The 16,528-nt window shown below is 57.3% G+C and overlaps 1 protein-coding gene across 1 annotated transcript; it reads left to right on the top strand.

Annotated features, from left to right (window-relative positions):
- Positions 1 to 9,828: 9,828 nt before the first annotated feature.
- STARD10 (StAR related lipid transfer domain containing 10) lies at positions 9,829 to 14,923 on the top strand. Its single transcript, XM_042891824.1, has 6 exons — positions 9,829 to 9,993; positions 12,285 to 12,432; positions 12,513 to 12,616; positions 12,707 to 12,824; positions 14,015 to 14,067; positions 14,188 to 14,923. Exons 1-6 carry the CDS (start codon positions 9,829 to 9,831, stop codon positions 14,398 to 14,400), a joined length of 801 nt encoding a protein of 266 aa, XP_042747758.1. The 3' UTR covers positions 14,401 to 14,923.
- Positions 14,924 to 16,528: the final 1,605 nt, after the last annotated feature.

The raw sequence follows: 16,528 nt of genomic DNA, 5'->3' as shown, positions 1-16,528 counted from the left end.
CTGGGAGTGCATGTGCATCAGATGGTGCAGAGGTGTGCTGAACTGAGGCGCCTACCCCCAACCCCAGCACCGCCTGGGCCCTCCAAGGGATCCCCAGCCCTGCCCAAACGGCTCAGCCATCCCAAATTCTCACAAATAATCCACCAGGAGCTGGCAGTCCCAGAGAGGGCCCTGCCACAGAATGAGCCCACATTCAATGCTATATATAGTGCTGCCATTATAGACACACATAGATATATATTTATTTGTTCTGCTTCATGCCAGGATGCCAGGCAGGAGGGGGAATGCACAGGCAGAGCACAGGCAGGGCTGTGGGGTGAGGTGTGCAAGGTATGAGCCTGTGTGTGGGGCAGGAGTGTGCATGCAATGTGCGTGCAAGATGGGAAAGCACATGCATGAGGCAAGAGGAGTGCACACAGAGGGCACCAAGGCAGGAGTGTGCATGCACACGTGGGTGCTTGTGCAAGATGTGCAAGCAGTCTGCATGCAAAAACGGGGCAGCAACGTGCATGCAAGGTGTGTCTGCAGATTTAAAGTGCACCCATAAAGCACAGATATGTGCAAAGGGCAAGCAGCTATTTGTAGGAGGGAAGATGCTGGCCCCAAACTCCGTGCTCCCCCCGCCTGCTGTGTGTCTTGCTGTCCCTGCAGTCCTTTGCTCCTCGTCTCCCACAGCTTTTGCAGAACTGTGGTGCAGTGCATGGGGCCACAAGCATCACAGAGCAGCTGAGGCAGCAATGCATCGCAGCACCTGGGGCTGAAGGAGCGCAATGGGGAGCAAGGAAGGAGCACCCAGGCCATGGGAAGGAGCCCAACCAGCAAGGGAGGGGGGGGGGGGGGGGGATATCTGTATTTTGATGATAATTTCCCATGTTTGTGGCTGTCAGATTCCTGCTTAGCAGCTCCCCCTCTGCGCAGCTGCTCTGAGGAGTTGACACCACAATTGTTTTCTGAAGAGAACATGCGACTCCCTTCTTATGTATTCCCTTTCCCAGTGTTTGTATTTGCTTCAAAGTCTTCTCATCACCCTGTTTGGTGACAAAAACTCATGTCTGGAGATCAGGGTAATGTGTTGCTTTTCAAAGCTTGTGGAGGAGGGGGGTGGCAGACACGGCTTTGCTGCATTATTCACTTCCCTGCACACCCCAGGGTGCTCAGCACCCACCCATGGCCTGGCACAGTTGGGGTGCTGCACCCTCATGATACTGAGCCCTGCGACGGGGTTACTCCACTCAGTATGGAGTGCATGGGTTTGGCTGGGGAGCTCCCACCTGACCCACCTGCTGTTTTTCCCCAGGATGGAGGCTGTTCCCTCTGCTGTGCCCCCAGCAATTTGCTCCTGAGCAAATTGGGTGGGAGCTGGGATGTGGGATGCAGCAATGTATGCAAACCCAGCGCAGCACTGAGGCTCAGCACCCACCCTGCGCAGCAGAGTTCAGACATGGTGTATGCAAGGTTGTGTATGCAAGGCTGGGTTTGCACGGCTGGGTATTGGACACATGGAATGGACACATGTAAAAGGATAGGAGCACATGGCTGGGTGTGCACAGATCCATGTGCATGGCCAGGTGTGCACATTGAATGCACCTGTCTGCACATAGCTGGGCACGCACTCTGAATGCAGCCGAGTGTGCTTAGCTGTGCTCACGCTGGATCTGCAACCAGTAGAGCTGAGTGTGCATGGTTGGATGTGCACCCAGTAGAGCTGGGTGTGCACGACTGGGTGTGCACCAATAAACTGGGTGTACATTGCAGCCCCAGCTCGCTCAGACGCACGCCATGAGCTGAGACCCACACTGCCAGGTGCGCTGGCATTGCCTCCCCTCCGCGCGCACGCGGTGCCACGAGCACAGGCAGTTCTCTATCTAATTGATCAATTAATTATCCCTGGCATTCTGCTGCATATCGGTATTAGATGAAGGAATAGGCTAACAAGAAGATTAGGCATGTGTGTCTTCAAGGGAGTGTGAGAGGGGACGTGGGAGGGAGGAAAGGAGATGGGAGGTAGATGGGTACCAAAGTGGGGCTGCAAAGGAGCTGGGCTGGCACCAGGGTACAGCTGCAGCAATGCAGAGATGCTACGGAGTGGGAAGGTGCTGCAGCGGTGCAATGAGAATGCTCTGCTGTGGAATCAGTGCCAGTCCCCCCTCAGCCAGCACCTCCCAGCCACTCCCCCAGGGCTGACCTGAGGTGGTGATGCGGGTGTCAGCCCTCCTGCCCCGTACAGGGGCTCATTAACAGGTCAGGCTGTCACTCAAGATTCATCCAGCCCTGGGGACAACCCTGGGGCTGTAGGATGCCCCCAGCCACTCCCGAGCAGGTGGCTTCACAGCACAGCGCGGGGACAGTGGGCAAAACACGGTGTCACCAAGCACCGTGCAGGGACAGGGGTGCAATCTGGGGACCACATGAGGTGCTGGGGAGCTGCGTGTTTGCAAGTGGACGTGCCAAAACCTGCCACTGTCCTTTCCTATCCCCACACCCCGTCACCATATCCTGTCCCCATCCTTGAGAGTACAGCAGCTTCCCGGCTCTGTGTCACTCTGTCCCAATCAGCAGGAGATGTGAAAGCCCAGAGTGACTGTCGGGGGGAACATGGCTCAGTGCATTGAGGAGAGACAACGATGGCACTTCCTCTGCTGCCCACCCTGCTGTCATTTGCTCTTCAGAGCACTGTCAGCCATGCAGCACCATCTGGCCACGCCTCGGTGCGCTCACGTACACACCTACATGCTCACACACACACACGCACAAACCCCGAGCTCTGCAGCCCTTCTCATTTGCACACAGCAGCTCGTACAACACGCAGTGCCCACACCTTACCCTGCATGCAGCTACCCAAGATATGCATGCACACAGACGTGCACGCACAACTCACATCCTGCATGCACACACTTGCACAAACAGCAGTGGAGTACTGGCAAGCACAAGGTCCTGCTCCCAGCACTGGGTGCTGGGCACTGTGGGGACAGGGCAGCTGGGGGGCTGCACCCTCCTCCTCCTCCATTTAATAAAACATGAACGAGGTGCCAGCGTGGATTAGATTCACTTCCCCAGTGACAGAAAATCAAAGGCTTCTCCCATCTTTTCTAGAGGCGCGTTCCTGATTGATCTGGAAGCAGCAGCTCGGTGCGAGGGAAGGAGTCTATACACACGGCAACAGCTCTTTAATTTCTTAATTTAATATCTGACACGTAAAGATTCTCATTAAGCCAGTCAATGAAGCCTGGAAATACAATTTTCGTGCAAACTGTCGCTATCATAACTTACACGAAACTTCAGCTGGTGCCCTGTGAGCGGCGTGATTAAAACCATTCATCTTCCCTGTCAGCCTCCCGTCACCGCACCACCCGTGCCACCGCCGTTGGGTGCTGGGTGTGGGATGCACAGTGCCCACACTTGGGCATGGGTGACTGGCATCACCCAGCAGGATGGTGGGAGGGAGAGCTTACCAAAGTCTGCTCGTTAGGGAAATGAATCCCTCTCGAGTGTCTGTGCTGTAGTACAAATAAAAGGTGTCGTACTTCAGCGTTGGTTATGTCCCAAATGGCAAGTGAAGGATTGGTGCTGAGGCTGTTCCTTGGGGTGTGCACAGGGCTGAGGGACACGGGGCCGGCATGGGGATGTGGACATTGCCAGGTTGGGATTTGTTCCAGAGGGGTTTGCTCTGCATGACAGGTGGTTGGTGGGGGTCCATCTGCAGAGCAGGGAACCACAGGGACAGCCAGCTGCACGCAGCCCTGGTGCTGGGACATGGTGTTAAGACATTGCTCTGCTCCATCAACAGTAGTGCTTATGGATAACATACAAGATGCTGTGCTCCTGTCCAAAGCTGTCTCCTGTTGGACCTGGGGAGCATCCTTGCATCTGCATCAGGCCCCCGGCCCTGCATCTGCATCGGTTCCCTATCCCTGCATCTGCACTGGGTCCTCGTCCTTGTGTCTGTACCAGGTCCTCATTCCTGTATCTGCACCAGGTCCCCATCCCTACGTGCACACTGGATCTCCTTTCTCACCTCCATGCTGGGTTCCTATTCTTGCATCCACACTGAGTCCTCATCCCCGCATCTGCACTGGTGCCTCTTCCTGCATCTGCACCAGGTTTCCATCCTTGCACTGGCACTGAGACTTTATCCCAGCATCTGCACCAAGACCACAGTCCCACATCTTCAGCAGGTCCCCATCCCTACATTTGAGCAAGGTCTCCATCCCTACATCTACACCAGATCCCCATTCTCATACCTGCAACAGGTTCCAACCCCTGTGTCATCACCAGGTTCCCATCCCAGCATCCACACTGGGTCCCCATCCCCACCATGCCCTGATTCCAGCTGAAGGCTGACACCCCATGGCCCAGCACTCCGCACACTCCAAAGAAGATCTCCCACTTCCCCCAGTGGGCACCTCGAGGGTGGGAAGGGCTGGAGAAGACACTCTCCTGCCTCCTGTACTACTCTCCCTCCTCTCCCTCCTGCCTGTTATCTGCAGCCGTCGGAGCTGCCAGCTCCTGCCAGCGCGAGCGCAGCCTGACGTCGGTGAGGCTTGAAAGTGCTGCGTGGCGTGTTTGATGTCAGGATTACCGGCTGGCTGTATTGTAAATGCTAAAATGAAATAAGAAGATTAGAGAAGAAAAGCGCCGCGCCGCAGTGCGCGCCCGCCGAGTGCCGCCCGCCAGATCCCCACGGGTGCCGGGACTCAGCCGTCACACGGCTCGGGCACCAGGGCACCACAAAGGGTTAAAAGGGCCATAAATGCTGCTTTGGGGCTCAGATGGTAAAAAAGCAGCACAGAGCTGTCCCTATGTCCCCAGGGTGCTGCACACAGGGATTTGGGACTCCTTGAGGGGAGGTGGGTGCTGTCCAGGTCCCCGCTTGCATCGCAGCTGAGCTCAGCCCCACACACATCCTATGCCCTTGGAATGAACTCAGAGGGCCAGAGCAGAAGGGATGGAGCAGGCATGGTGTCAGGCCCCACAGACCCAAGGAGAACCCCCAGCACCCCATGTGCCCACGTGCAGCTGGCTGGAGCTGGCCCTGTGCTGCAGCCACACAGCTTCCCCCACCCCCTACCCCCATCTCCAGCATCTGTTCCCAATCACAGCATCATCCCAATCCATTCGGGAGAGCACCCCCCCCCCCCCACTCCTCCTGCTACCAAATGCCTTTGTTTTTCCAAGGCGCGGATGCTCGGCACCTGCTTGTATCCATGCATCTGCCACGTGCCGCACGGAGCCTCGAGCCGACAGCATCCCAAAGGGATCGGGAGAGAGAATCAGAGCAGTGGTGCTGTGGTTGGGCCCTGCCCCTCTGTCCCAGGGCTCTCGGCACAGCTCCTGTCTGCTGCCCTCAGCGCCACCAAGGTGACGGTGCTGCGGTATGCACGAAGCTTGCAAAGGTCAGGGCTGCGGTGCGAGGGGCGGGCTGTGTAAATGCTATTTTCTAGCTCAGTGCCCTGTAACTCTCCCTGACGGCTGTGTTTAAATAAAGCAAACGGTGCATTTTAATCACCTCCGTGCTCCAGGTCTCACTCCTGCCCCCAAGTTTGGGAGAGAGGGGGCACCTGAGAGTGCCCCACGATGCCGTTGGGACCACCTGTGGTGACACTGTGGTGTGTGGCTGAATGTCACAGCAGCACTGAGTGGGACACAACGCTGCCCCTGAGGCTGTGGATGCCCCATCCCTGGAGGCATTCAAGGCCAGGCTGGATGTGGCTCTGGGCAGCCAGGTCTTGTGGTTGGTGACCCTGCACACAGCAGCAGGGTTGAAATTAGATGAATCATTGTGGTCCTTTTCAACCCAGGACATTCTACGATTTTATGGCTCAGCGCAGGGTCTGTTGCTATCTTGCCGCACCCCCAGCATCAGGAGAGCACCCACTGTGCTTACACATGGTCACACATGCAGGTATGTATGCATGCATGACGTCCATACGGGCAGGAACACACGCACAGCCATGCACATGCAGGGGGACGTGTACGTGCACAGGCAGCAGTGCACACACAAAGATTCCTATGCACATGTGCATATATGCACACACACTTGCAGGTGTGTACATGTGTGTGTGCATGCAGGCATGCCTGTGCAAGCACCCGTGTGCGACCATACGCAGCAGTATGTGCGTGCTTGTTCGTGCACACATGCTTGCATCCATGTGCAAACGTGTGTGCACCCTTCCTATGCCACACATTTGCAGCAATGCCCAGCACCGAAATCTCCGGGAAATTTGCCTTCCTTTTGCAGACAGACAGGGCTGGATGCAGGAGCAGCAGAACGCAGATAAGTTCCTGCCACCAAGTTTCCTTCCCCTGCTCATTTTCTGATTAGCCCCTGTCTGACGCGTCAGCAGCAGCGCTGCGCAGAGCTTATTCAAAGGCGGCGTAATCTTTGCAAAGCAGCAACCAGGGGGCAGGGACGCATCCAGCTCCCAGCAGCCCGAGGTAATAACTCCTCAGGGACACGCTGACAAGCGTCGGGAGGGTTGTGGAAATCCTTTCTGCGGCTCAGCCGAGAGGATTCTCTGCTATCCCCCAAAGCCTGCATGTCACCTAGTCCAATAAATGGCATTATCGGGAAGGTGGCACTTTGCGCCAGCGGATCTCCGGGCTCTGAGTGGCAGCAACGAGGATGAGGGTGTGGGGGTGAGAAGTGGCCACGGGAGATGGGGATGGGGACAGAATCTGATGGGGAACGCAGCAAGGGAGCACCCCTTGGGGTGGATGCGCTGTCCCATGTCCCCGCATCCTGCCTGCTCCTGGTACACTGGGTGCCATGCTGGCTGGTAACTTCAAAACGACGCAGAGATTTGTAGCCAAACCCTCTCATAAAGAGATTTAGGAGGCTGACAGAGATAATTAAGCATCCTTCCCCCAGCGTTGACTTGCAGCTGAAAGGAGGAAAAATAACGACATTTTTCACGTGCCTTGTAAATCATCCTGACACCCAAGTGGGGCACGGTGCAAACATGCCTTGGCATGGCATCCACAGGGATGGGAAAACAGCAGTGGAACAGAGCAGGGATTTGGGCATCTGTGGATGTGGGGGGACAGCCAGGGATGGAGGCTCCTGGAGGGGGTGACTTGCACAGCCACACGCATTGTGAACATCCCAGAGCAGGGCACCTTCTGAGTGGCAGGGCCCCAAGGGGTACGCAGAGGTGAATTTAATGCCATGCCACCCAAGGGACCCTGTGAGCCATCTCTGCTTGTGCCATTGCCATGGGCTCTGGGGACATAGGGCAAAGGGGACCAAGTGCCACAAGGGGAAGAGGGCAGGGGGACCCCAGCAGCAGGGTGAGCCCTGCTGTGCTGCACAGTGACCCCCCTTCAGTGTTCCCTGTCCCACTACTGTCCCCTGTCCCTCTGCTGCTCACTTTGCCAGACTCTGAGGTCAGGGCAGGGACCTTACCGTGCAAGGCACATACCTTACGGGGAGGGGGAAGGATGTGACTGAGGGCAGCGTGTCCCCTCTGCACCTTCCCCCGCCACCAAAAGTCCCCAAGGTGGCAGCAAAAGCGCTGCATTAAGGCGGACAAGAGGAGCTCGCCGGCGGGGTCCGGGAGCAGAGCGGCAACCGACTGTTGCTCCTGCCCTGTCCCCAAACCCTGGGAAGGCGACTGGGGGGCCGAAGGGTGTCACGATGGCGGCTCCAGACCCTGACAGGGACTGGGAGGGTGCGGCGGCAGCGCAAAGCAGAAGAAAAGGACGAGGCGGAGGAGGAGGAGGCGGCTCTTCGGGCCTTCATCCCACCCATAGAATAGGGGAGGCTCCAAGTCCTCGGCACCGTGCAGTCTATCTCCACCTCCCAGCTCTGGGTCCGGCCCCGGCCGCTCCCTGTCGCTGTCGCCAATGGAGCAAGCGTGACACCCAGTGGGCGAGCAGCAGATTGCAGGAAACGAGGGATCCGTCACCGCGGGCACTGGGACACGCTGGAAGCCACCCGGCCGTGGGGACGCGCCCGGAGCCCAGCCAGCCACTGGGACCCGTGCAAAACAAGTCCGCCCTTCTCGGGCTCAGCTTCTGCCAGGGACAGAGGTGGAAGGGACCGATGGGTGCGTGGTGGGGAACATCCCAGCTCAGCTGGTGGCTGGCAGGGGGCACAGAACCGTGACCAGAGAGATCCTGGGTGACTGCACTCTTGTCCAGATTGATGCACTCCCAGTAGTAGAGAATCACAGACTCATCAGCTCAAAGGCTCATAGAATCACAGACTGGTTGAATTGGAAGTGATCTCAAAGCTTGTTCCAACCCCCTGCCATGGGCTGGGTATCCCCCATCAGTTCAGGCTGCCCAGGACTCCCTCCATGGCCTTGGGCACCTGCAGAGATGGGACACCCACAGCTCTCTGGGCAGTACTGCCAGGCCCTCACCACTCTCTCAGCAAAGACTTTCCTCCTAACATCTAACCTCAATCTCCCCTCTCTTACTTTCAAACCATTTTCATTTGTCCTATCACATTCCTTTCTTGACATCCTCTGGACTCACTCCAATAGCTCCTTATGCTGGGATCCACAGAGCTGAAAGCTGTACTGGAGGTTGGGGTCTCACAAGAGGAGACAACCTCCTCCCTCACCACCTTTTGATGCAGCCCAGGTTATGATCAGCTTTCTGGGCTACAGATTCACACTGCTGGCTCAACCCAGTTTTGCATCCCGCAGTGTCTCCACGTCCTTCTCCATAGGGCTGCTAATCTCCCAGCCTGTATTCACATTTGGGACTCTCTGACCCAGGTGCAGGACCTTCAACTTGGCCTTGCTGAACTGGATGAGCTTCACACGGACCCACCTCTCCAGCCTGTGCAGGTATCTCTGGATGACAGCCCCTCCCTCCAGCATGTCAACCCAACTCAGTGTTCCCCTGCCAAGGAAAAGGGGTTCACAGTGCTAAGGGGCAGGGGTTGAGCTGGAGCATCCCCAACGATGTCTTGGGGTGCACCAACCTCCTCCTGGTCGGGGCTCACAGATCTGGGAGTAATCTTGCTGATTTCAGTGCCCGGAGGTTTGTTCACCCAAGCAATAGGGGAACCTGTGGGTGGAACTGGGTTCCTTCCATGGCTTTTTTACCATTTGATGGTGATCAGCACTTTGGTGTCCAGTTGGGCTCAGGCTGGGCACCCCAGGGTGAAGGCTGGGTCCATGCTCAATGTGCCCATCCTTGGGTGTGGCAGGGATCCACAGCACCCCTTGCCATGCAGTGAGGCTGAACTGGGAGGAATGGATGTGGAGGGAAGGGCAGAGCCTGAGAAGCTCAAATCAGAACAAAAGGGACCTCATGGACAACCGCCTCTGTGGGACAGGTGACCCAGGACAGGGCACTGAGCTGCATCCCAGCAAAAAGCACCAGGACAACGTGACAATAAATAACAGTGAGCTGTGTCCTGGGACAGCAGCGTGAAGGACAAGGATATCTCCCCTGCTGTGCACCAGGAAGGGCACGGCTGGGTGCTGCATCACTCCCTGCAATCAAGCTGCTGCAGCAAAGTCAGGCACAGAGATTGCCAGGGGACAGCAGGGATGAGGACACGGGGACTCGGGCAGCCGGGGGCAGCTCTGCCCTGAAAACCGAGCCCCCAGCGAGCTGCTACCTGCTGAATAATAGAGGAGCAGCTGGGCAGCCGGAGAGAAACGTGATCCTGGCGAGCCCGGGAAGACATCCGAGCTGCCAGCAGCTGCCGTAACATCCGCAGGGAAGGAGCTTTCCTCCTCGCTGCGTTCTGCGGCCTCAGGGCTTCTCTCTGCGTCCTCGGGGACGTGAGGATGAGGACGGCCGCGTGAGCTGGGTGCGAGCTGGTTGCCGGGTGGGGAGGCAGAAGGAGCCTCCATCAGCTCAGCCCCCATGTCCAGGGGCGGGGAGATGGTTTATATCCCAGACGACTCCGACTTCAGCTCGTTCAGGGAGCAGTGCGAGAGCGCGGAGGGCTGGCACTGCCGCTACAACAAGGCTGGCGTCACCGTCTGGAGCCAGGGCCAGGAGGAGAGCTGCACCGTGCAGAAAATCAAGGTGAGCCCTCCCCTGCTCCAGCTCCCAAGCAGCAGGGCTCGGTGGGGTTCGGCCCCAGATGTGCTCCTGCATGCTGCCAAGGCGTTCGGCATCTTCTCTGCCTGCCCCATGTCTCAGCATTGCCAGCAGCGTGCTGCCGCAGCATGGAAACACACCCAATGCACCTGTGTCTGTTTGCCTTTGCCACTGTCTTTGCTCTGCACACAGGTGGGAATAATCTTGTGGAGATGGCCTTGTTGGGAGCCCAGGGGCATGGGGTGGGCTGGTGCATTTCCCCCAGACACACCATCCTTGGGTACCACTGCCTAACATCCCATGCTGCTGAGCATCCCTAGGGGTCTCAGATGTCCCACCTGTCATACCAGGGGCTTTGCTGCATGCTGGGGGATGGATTTGGGATGCTGCAGAGGGACTAGTGTTGTTCACCCATCCCTTGGGCTGTAACACCTCATTGCTCGCCCACACAGCACCAGTGACAGTGCTGGGTGAACTGAGCATACCAAGAGCAGCTGCAGGGTAAGGGAGCCCCATAGACCCCACTGAAGAAGAAGAGATTATTCCAGCATGAGCATCATGCAGGGCAGTGCTTGGCTGTGGGGCTGCTGGCATGGCTTTTGTGGCTATGGGATCCTCATCGAATATCAGGCAGGGATGGGATCTGTCACAGTGAGTGAGGCTGGAGCATCTGATCACAAGGCTGGCCAACCCGGTAAGGAAGGCTTCCAACTGGGAAGACTGGGGAAGAATTACTGCGACCTGAAGAGCTGGGGAGGCACAAGGAGGTCTTGAGTAAGGCCCTGGAGTAGAGGGTACAGGGAAGACTTTTGCACTGCTCTCCCATTCTCGGAGTGGCAGCAGCCCAGTGAGGCACCAGGTGGGCAGAAGTCTTCCTGGAGCTCCAGGCATGTGCTGGTTGCAGTGTTGCTGGAGCTGGAGGCCCATCTGGCCAAGCAGAGAAGGAGGAGAAGCAGCAGCAGAGGTGCAGCTCTCTGCAGAACTGTGACACACAAACCTTTGGTGTGGCATGGATATCGAGCCAGGCCAGCAAGCAGCCCAGCCAGCTGGGGGTGGATGTACAGACCCACAGGACCAGGTAGGATGCACCCAAGTGTGCTAAGGGGTCTGGCTGATGTCTCTGTGGGAATTCGCAGTGACTGCAGGAGATCCCTGACACCTGGGAAGAAGCAAAATTCACATCCAATGTTCAGATACGCAGGAACAAGGCTCCAGAGCACTGCAGGTTCTGAGCCACCTCCATCCCCATGAAGCCTTGTCCAGGCACCCAAAGCGTGAAGGGCAATGGGAACAGCAGCAGGGACTGTGGCACTGTGCCCAGATCAGACTCCAGTAGGAACCTGAAGAAGTCTAGCCCTGTTCAAACAAGCTCAGCCCAGTGGGCAGGATACAGAATTTTCCATCACTATAGAGGAGGGGGTCCCAGATGGCTCAGGGGCTTCTGAGTTTAACAGCCTTGCCTAGCCTGGGTCACTGCCAATATTACCTTGATGTCGCTTTTCCCTGCTCCATAAAGGGCCTGAGCACAGAGCTGGCCAGAGCTGGCCACTGATCAGCATTGCCCAGGGAGCTGCAATGAAGCCAAGCCAGGCTTGAGCTTGCAGGGCCAGAAAAACCCTGGTCTTCTCATCAATAAAGGCACAGCTTGGAGGGTTTCTGAGCATCTGGAGCACCAGGAAGCTCCCTTCATCCCTGCTCTGGGCAGCTGACTGCCTGTTGAAGCTGTTGTTTGGCCTCCATTTGCCATGCTTGGGCTGAAGGAGAATGAGCAATACGCTTTAGGAGGGGCTTTTGTAGGTGCAATGGCCCTGCTGTGACAACAGGTGCTTCCAGGAGGACGTGTGGACTCCTCCTGCAGCAGGACACCTGAGTGAGCATGGGCTCCCATACCTCAGGCACATCACATCTGCAGCCCTGCTGGGCAGACAGCATCACCTGGGCCAGCAGGGAGAGCTCGCCTGAGATTGATGGGACCTGCCACCAGCGTTCAAAGGGCTGGCTCCCATTACATGGAGCTGCCACGCACCTCATCAAAGATGCAAGGCTTCTAACGAGGAGCAGATGACATCTCTTTCCTCCCGGCATCAGGAGGAGCAGGGTTGGGGTCATCAATAATGCACGCCGGAGCGGGTGGCTCCAGTTACAACAGGACCAGCCAAAAGAAACAAGCTAAAGCCTCAATCCCTGGGGTGGGCACCGCCCTGGGGACACTTGGGGGAACCAATGGGGGATCCAACGTGGACCCATTGGGGACCCAACCTCCCGTCTCCCAGCAGACCCGCATCTCCTGTAAGGATGTCTCTGCTGAGACGCTCTACGATGTGCTGCACGACACCCACTACCGCAAGAAGTGGGACTCGCACATGATTGAGACCCACGACATCGGGCGCCTGACGGTTAACGCCGACGTGGGATACTACTCCTGTGAGCAGCCCCCAGCCCCTGCGCACCCGGGGTGCCCCAGCTGCGGCCCCACACCGGGCTGTAACCAGGTGTCTCTGCAGGGAAGTGCCCCAGCCCCCTGAAGAACCGCGACTTTGTCACCCTGCGCTCCTGGCTGCCCCTGGGCAATGACTACATCATCCTCAACTACAGCGTCAAGCACCCGGTGGGTTCCTGCTACCTTGGGGGTGGCTGTGGGCAGAGATTGGGGCAGGTTCTGAGCTGTACGGATGATTTTCTTTTTTTTTTTTTACAGAAATACCCACCCCGAAAGGATTTTGTCAGGGCTGTATCCCTGCAGACCGGTTATCTGATCAAGGCCAACGGTACCAGCGCCTGCGTCCTCTATTATCTCACCCAGGTGGACCCCAGAGGTGAGAGCTGAGGGGGAGTGATGCAGCGTGTTCCTGTGGGGAGGGTCTTCAGAGCTTGAAATCAGAGCATCTTGGTACGGTTTGGGTTGGAAGGGACCTTTAAGGCAATCCAGCTCTACTCCCTGACTCTCAAGGTTGTGCAAAGCCTCATCCAGCTTGTCCTTTAACATTTTGTTGTATGGGGCATCCACAGGTTCTCTGGGTAGCCTCAGTGACAGAGTCCAAGCACCCTCTGAGTAAAGAATTCATTTCTACCTAATATGAACTGTATAAATACCGTATTTCCGTTTAAAACCATTACCCATAACGTTGTCACTACAGATAACAAATCTTTTTGATAAGCCATTTCAGGCACGGAAAGGCTGCTATGATTTCTCCTTGGAGCCTTCTCCAAGCTGAGCAAGCCCAGCTCATTCAGCCTTTCCCTGTAGAAGGGGTGCCCCAGACCTCTGAAAATGTTTGTAGCCTTCCTTTGGACTCAGTCCAGGCTGCCCTGAGAGCTGTGGGTGCCCCAGCTTTGAAGGTGCTCAAGGCCAGGCTGGATGGAGCCCTGGGCAGCCTGATCTGGTGGGGAGCACCCAGCTCACAGCAGGAGGTAACGGGCTTTAAGGTCCCTTCCAATCCAAGCCATTCTGGGATTCTATGGTTTCAACAGCTCCATGTCTTGTGATGGGGACCCCAGACCTGGATGCAGGACTCCAGATGGAGCCTCACAAGGACAGAATAGAGGAGGACAGTTACCTCTCTCACCCTGCTGCCAGCCCCTTCCTGATGCAGCCCAGGATACAATTGACCTTAGAATTTGCAGTTTTTCACTTGCCAGTATCCCCAGCTCCTTCTCCTCAGGGCTGCTCTCCAACCATTCATCCACCAGTTTGTATTCATGTTCGGGATTGCCCTGACCCAACAGTGTAGGACTTTCTACTTGGCACTGCTGAACTCCATGATGTTCATGTGGTCTCACCGTGGATCCAGCTGCCCACCATCCTGGGTCCCAAAAGAAGGGGAGGGCAACTATGGGAAGAAGAGGGGACTTTCCCAGGGCATAGCACGGGGCAGTTTCCCTGATGGATGAATCCAGGGGTCTTGGTCCAGCATTGGATGCTGGGCACTGACCAATGCATCTGGCAGGGATTTTGAGGGATCATGGCATCTCTTCAACTCAGTGATGGGGCTCTGGGCTCTTGCAGGATCTCTGCCAAAGTGGGTGGTGAACCGAGTCTCCCAGTTTGTGGCACCAAAGGTAAGCAGGGTGCATGGTAGTGGGGCCATGGGGACCCAAAACAGCACCTTGGAGAAGCAGAAGGTGCTGGAGCTGGAGTCTTGAGGTGACTGTGGTGGATCACACCTTCTCTTCCCGCAGGCAATGAAGAAGATCTACAAGGCAGGGCTGAAGTACCCAGAGTGGAAGCGCAGGCACGACCCCGGGTACAAGCCCTGGGTGTACCCAGAGCAGAATACACTGCCCAGCCTCAGCCTGGATGAGCTCTCCCTGCAGCACGCTGACTCTCTGGAGCACATCGATGAGACAGGGCTGTCCGAGGAGCACCTCAGTGCCAGCGACCACGAGGCCTGATGCCTGCCCTGGTGGGCCACCAGAGAGGGGCCACGGTGGGGATTTGGCACCCTGTGCCTCCCACATTCTTCATCACACCTTCTAGTGGGGGGACTGTCCTGTGGGAGCCCAGTGCCCAGGCACTGAGGGGGTGGTGGCGCATGGAGATGTTTCCATGCAGGTGGCGGTGCAGGCTGCAAGAGTGGGTGCTCCAAGGAGGGGTGAAAGACTGGGGGGAGGAGGCCCTGTGGAACTGAATGAAGCTTTGCCACCACCAGAAGATCCCTCTGCTGCTGTAAGACCTTCTGGGTGCGCTCCTCAAAGGTCCAGAATGGAGGATTTGTGTTGGACCAGCCCAGGTTTTGCAGCAGTACGGGACCAAAACTGTATCCCTCTGTCACATATCTCACTCTCCAGATCCCCCAAGGCTTTGTGTGACCCCCACCTCCAGAAGCCCCCCAGGTCCTCTCCTGGTGATGGGTTCACCTCCTCAGGCTGCCTTTAGTGTTTGCTGCTGCAGTGGTTTCTGGCACAATAAAAGGGGTTGGTGTGTGCATAGCCGGGGAGCTTCAGGCTGGAGTGGGGCACCCGCGGGCTGTGCTGGGTGCTGCACACTGGGTTCAGGGGTTGGGGGGATGGGGACGGGCATGCTGAGCTCTGCACATCTGGCAAGGGCAATGCTGGGCTCTGCACATCTGCGTGTATGTGGGTGAGCGTGTGTGGGCACAGGTCGGCTTCCGCCGGACAGCAGGGAGTTTGTCTGGACAGACAGCGCGGGGGGAACAAGCTGACACATGCTGGATTTTCCACCCACCCATTTGCTGCTGGATTCCTGCCTCGGAGTGTTTCCAACCTGCTGTGTGCTGACCAGTGCAACTGGAGACATCACTGCTGGTGGTGCCGGGTTCTTCCCCGTCTCAGCCAGATGCCCACTCTGGGCAGAGATGCCCACTGCCCCCCTTTAGCCATCCCTCTGCACCACACGCATCTCCTGTGGGACAAGCATCTCTGGGTGCTGCCATTCTAGGTGCTGAGGTAGGGCCTATCTTAAATGGCCTCAGCCTCTCTTTGCTTCCCCGATGTTTTTCTTCCATGCTCAGGCTGCAGCCACACTTAACAAGGGGTGAGAAGCTGCTGCCTGAGCACCATGATGCATGCTGGCAGGGTTCTTTGGTGCCCAGGAGGGTAGCACCTCACCCAGGATACTGCCCCAAGTGGCGGTGGCATTGAGTGTTAGAGGAGAACAGCAGGGGTGGTGGGGACAGGGACACACATCCACTTCTGAGCCATGATGAAGCCCCTGGCCTCCAGCATCACAGCACCTAGGGAGCCTTGTGATGCCCATGGGACTGGGGGTGGGGGCCGGAGGGTCTCCATGGGGTGCTGGACCCTCAGCATGGTGTTTTCTACTAATGAAGGCTTAATTACAACACAGCCAGCAAGCGACTGTGTGCCAGCATCCCCTGAGCAAGGGAGGGGTAAGCTGAATGTGTAAGGGAATCAGAACCCCAAAGGTGCCCTGAGAGGGATACCGGGGGGATGGGCAGTGGGGGCCCCCCAGGAGAGCACAGCTGGATGGCTCTTCCTGCCTGGCCCTGAGCAGTGCAGCCACCCCTGAGCACAGATTGGAAAGGAAACGGGAAACCGCTGCTGGAAGAGAGATTAGCCGGAGGCGAGTGATGTCAGCTGGCCCCGTGGATGGGGCTGTGGGGCCTCTGTCCCACCCCTGCTCCAGACATTGCAGCCAGCTCCAGTGTCCCCATCAAATATCACTAGGGGAGGGTTTCACCGTGTGCCCAGGGTCTCATGCTGTGCAGGTGATGCCTACTGTCCCTAATACCCGTAGAAGGATCAGTAGGCTGTGCAAGGACATCCCTTATCCCATGGGCTGCCCATGCCATAGCTGCGTTCCCTTTCCAAAGTGCCTTCAGCCCCTCTGCCTCACTCTGGTAAATCCTTTGGACTCAGATACAGACCCACATCTCCAGCTCTGCAATATGGTGTTTGCCCTGAGTGCTCCTCACCCCGTCCTACACCCAGGAGATGCTCCAGCACCACCTCACCCATCCCTCAGCACCATCCTGTGTGGGCACTGCAAGGGGTGCACATAGCTAGGACGGGAGGGAGGGAGGGAGGGAGGGAGGGAGGG

The sequence above is a fragment of the Lagopus leucura genome, unplaced genomic scaffold, assembly GCF_019238085.1.
Source record: "Lagopus leucura isolate 7727_CA_CO unplaced genomic scaffold, USGS_WTPT01 105-2_obj-0_obj, whole genome shotgun sequence".
In the NCBI taxonomy this organism is placed as follows: Eukaryota; Metazoa; Chordata; class Aves; order Galliformes; family Phasianidae; genus Lagopus; species Lagopus leucura.
This window is presented reverse-complemented; position numbering and strand designations above follow the sequence as displayed.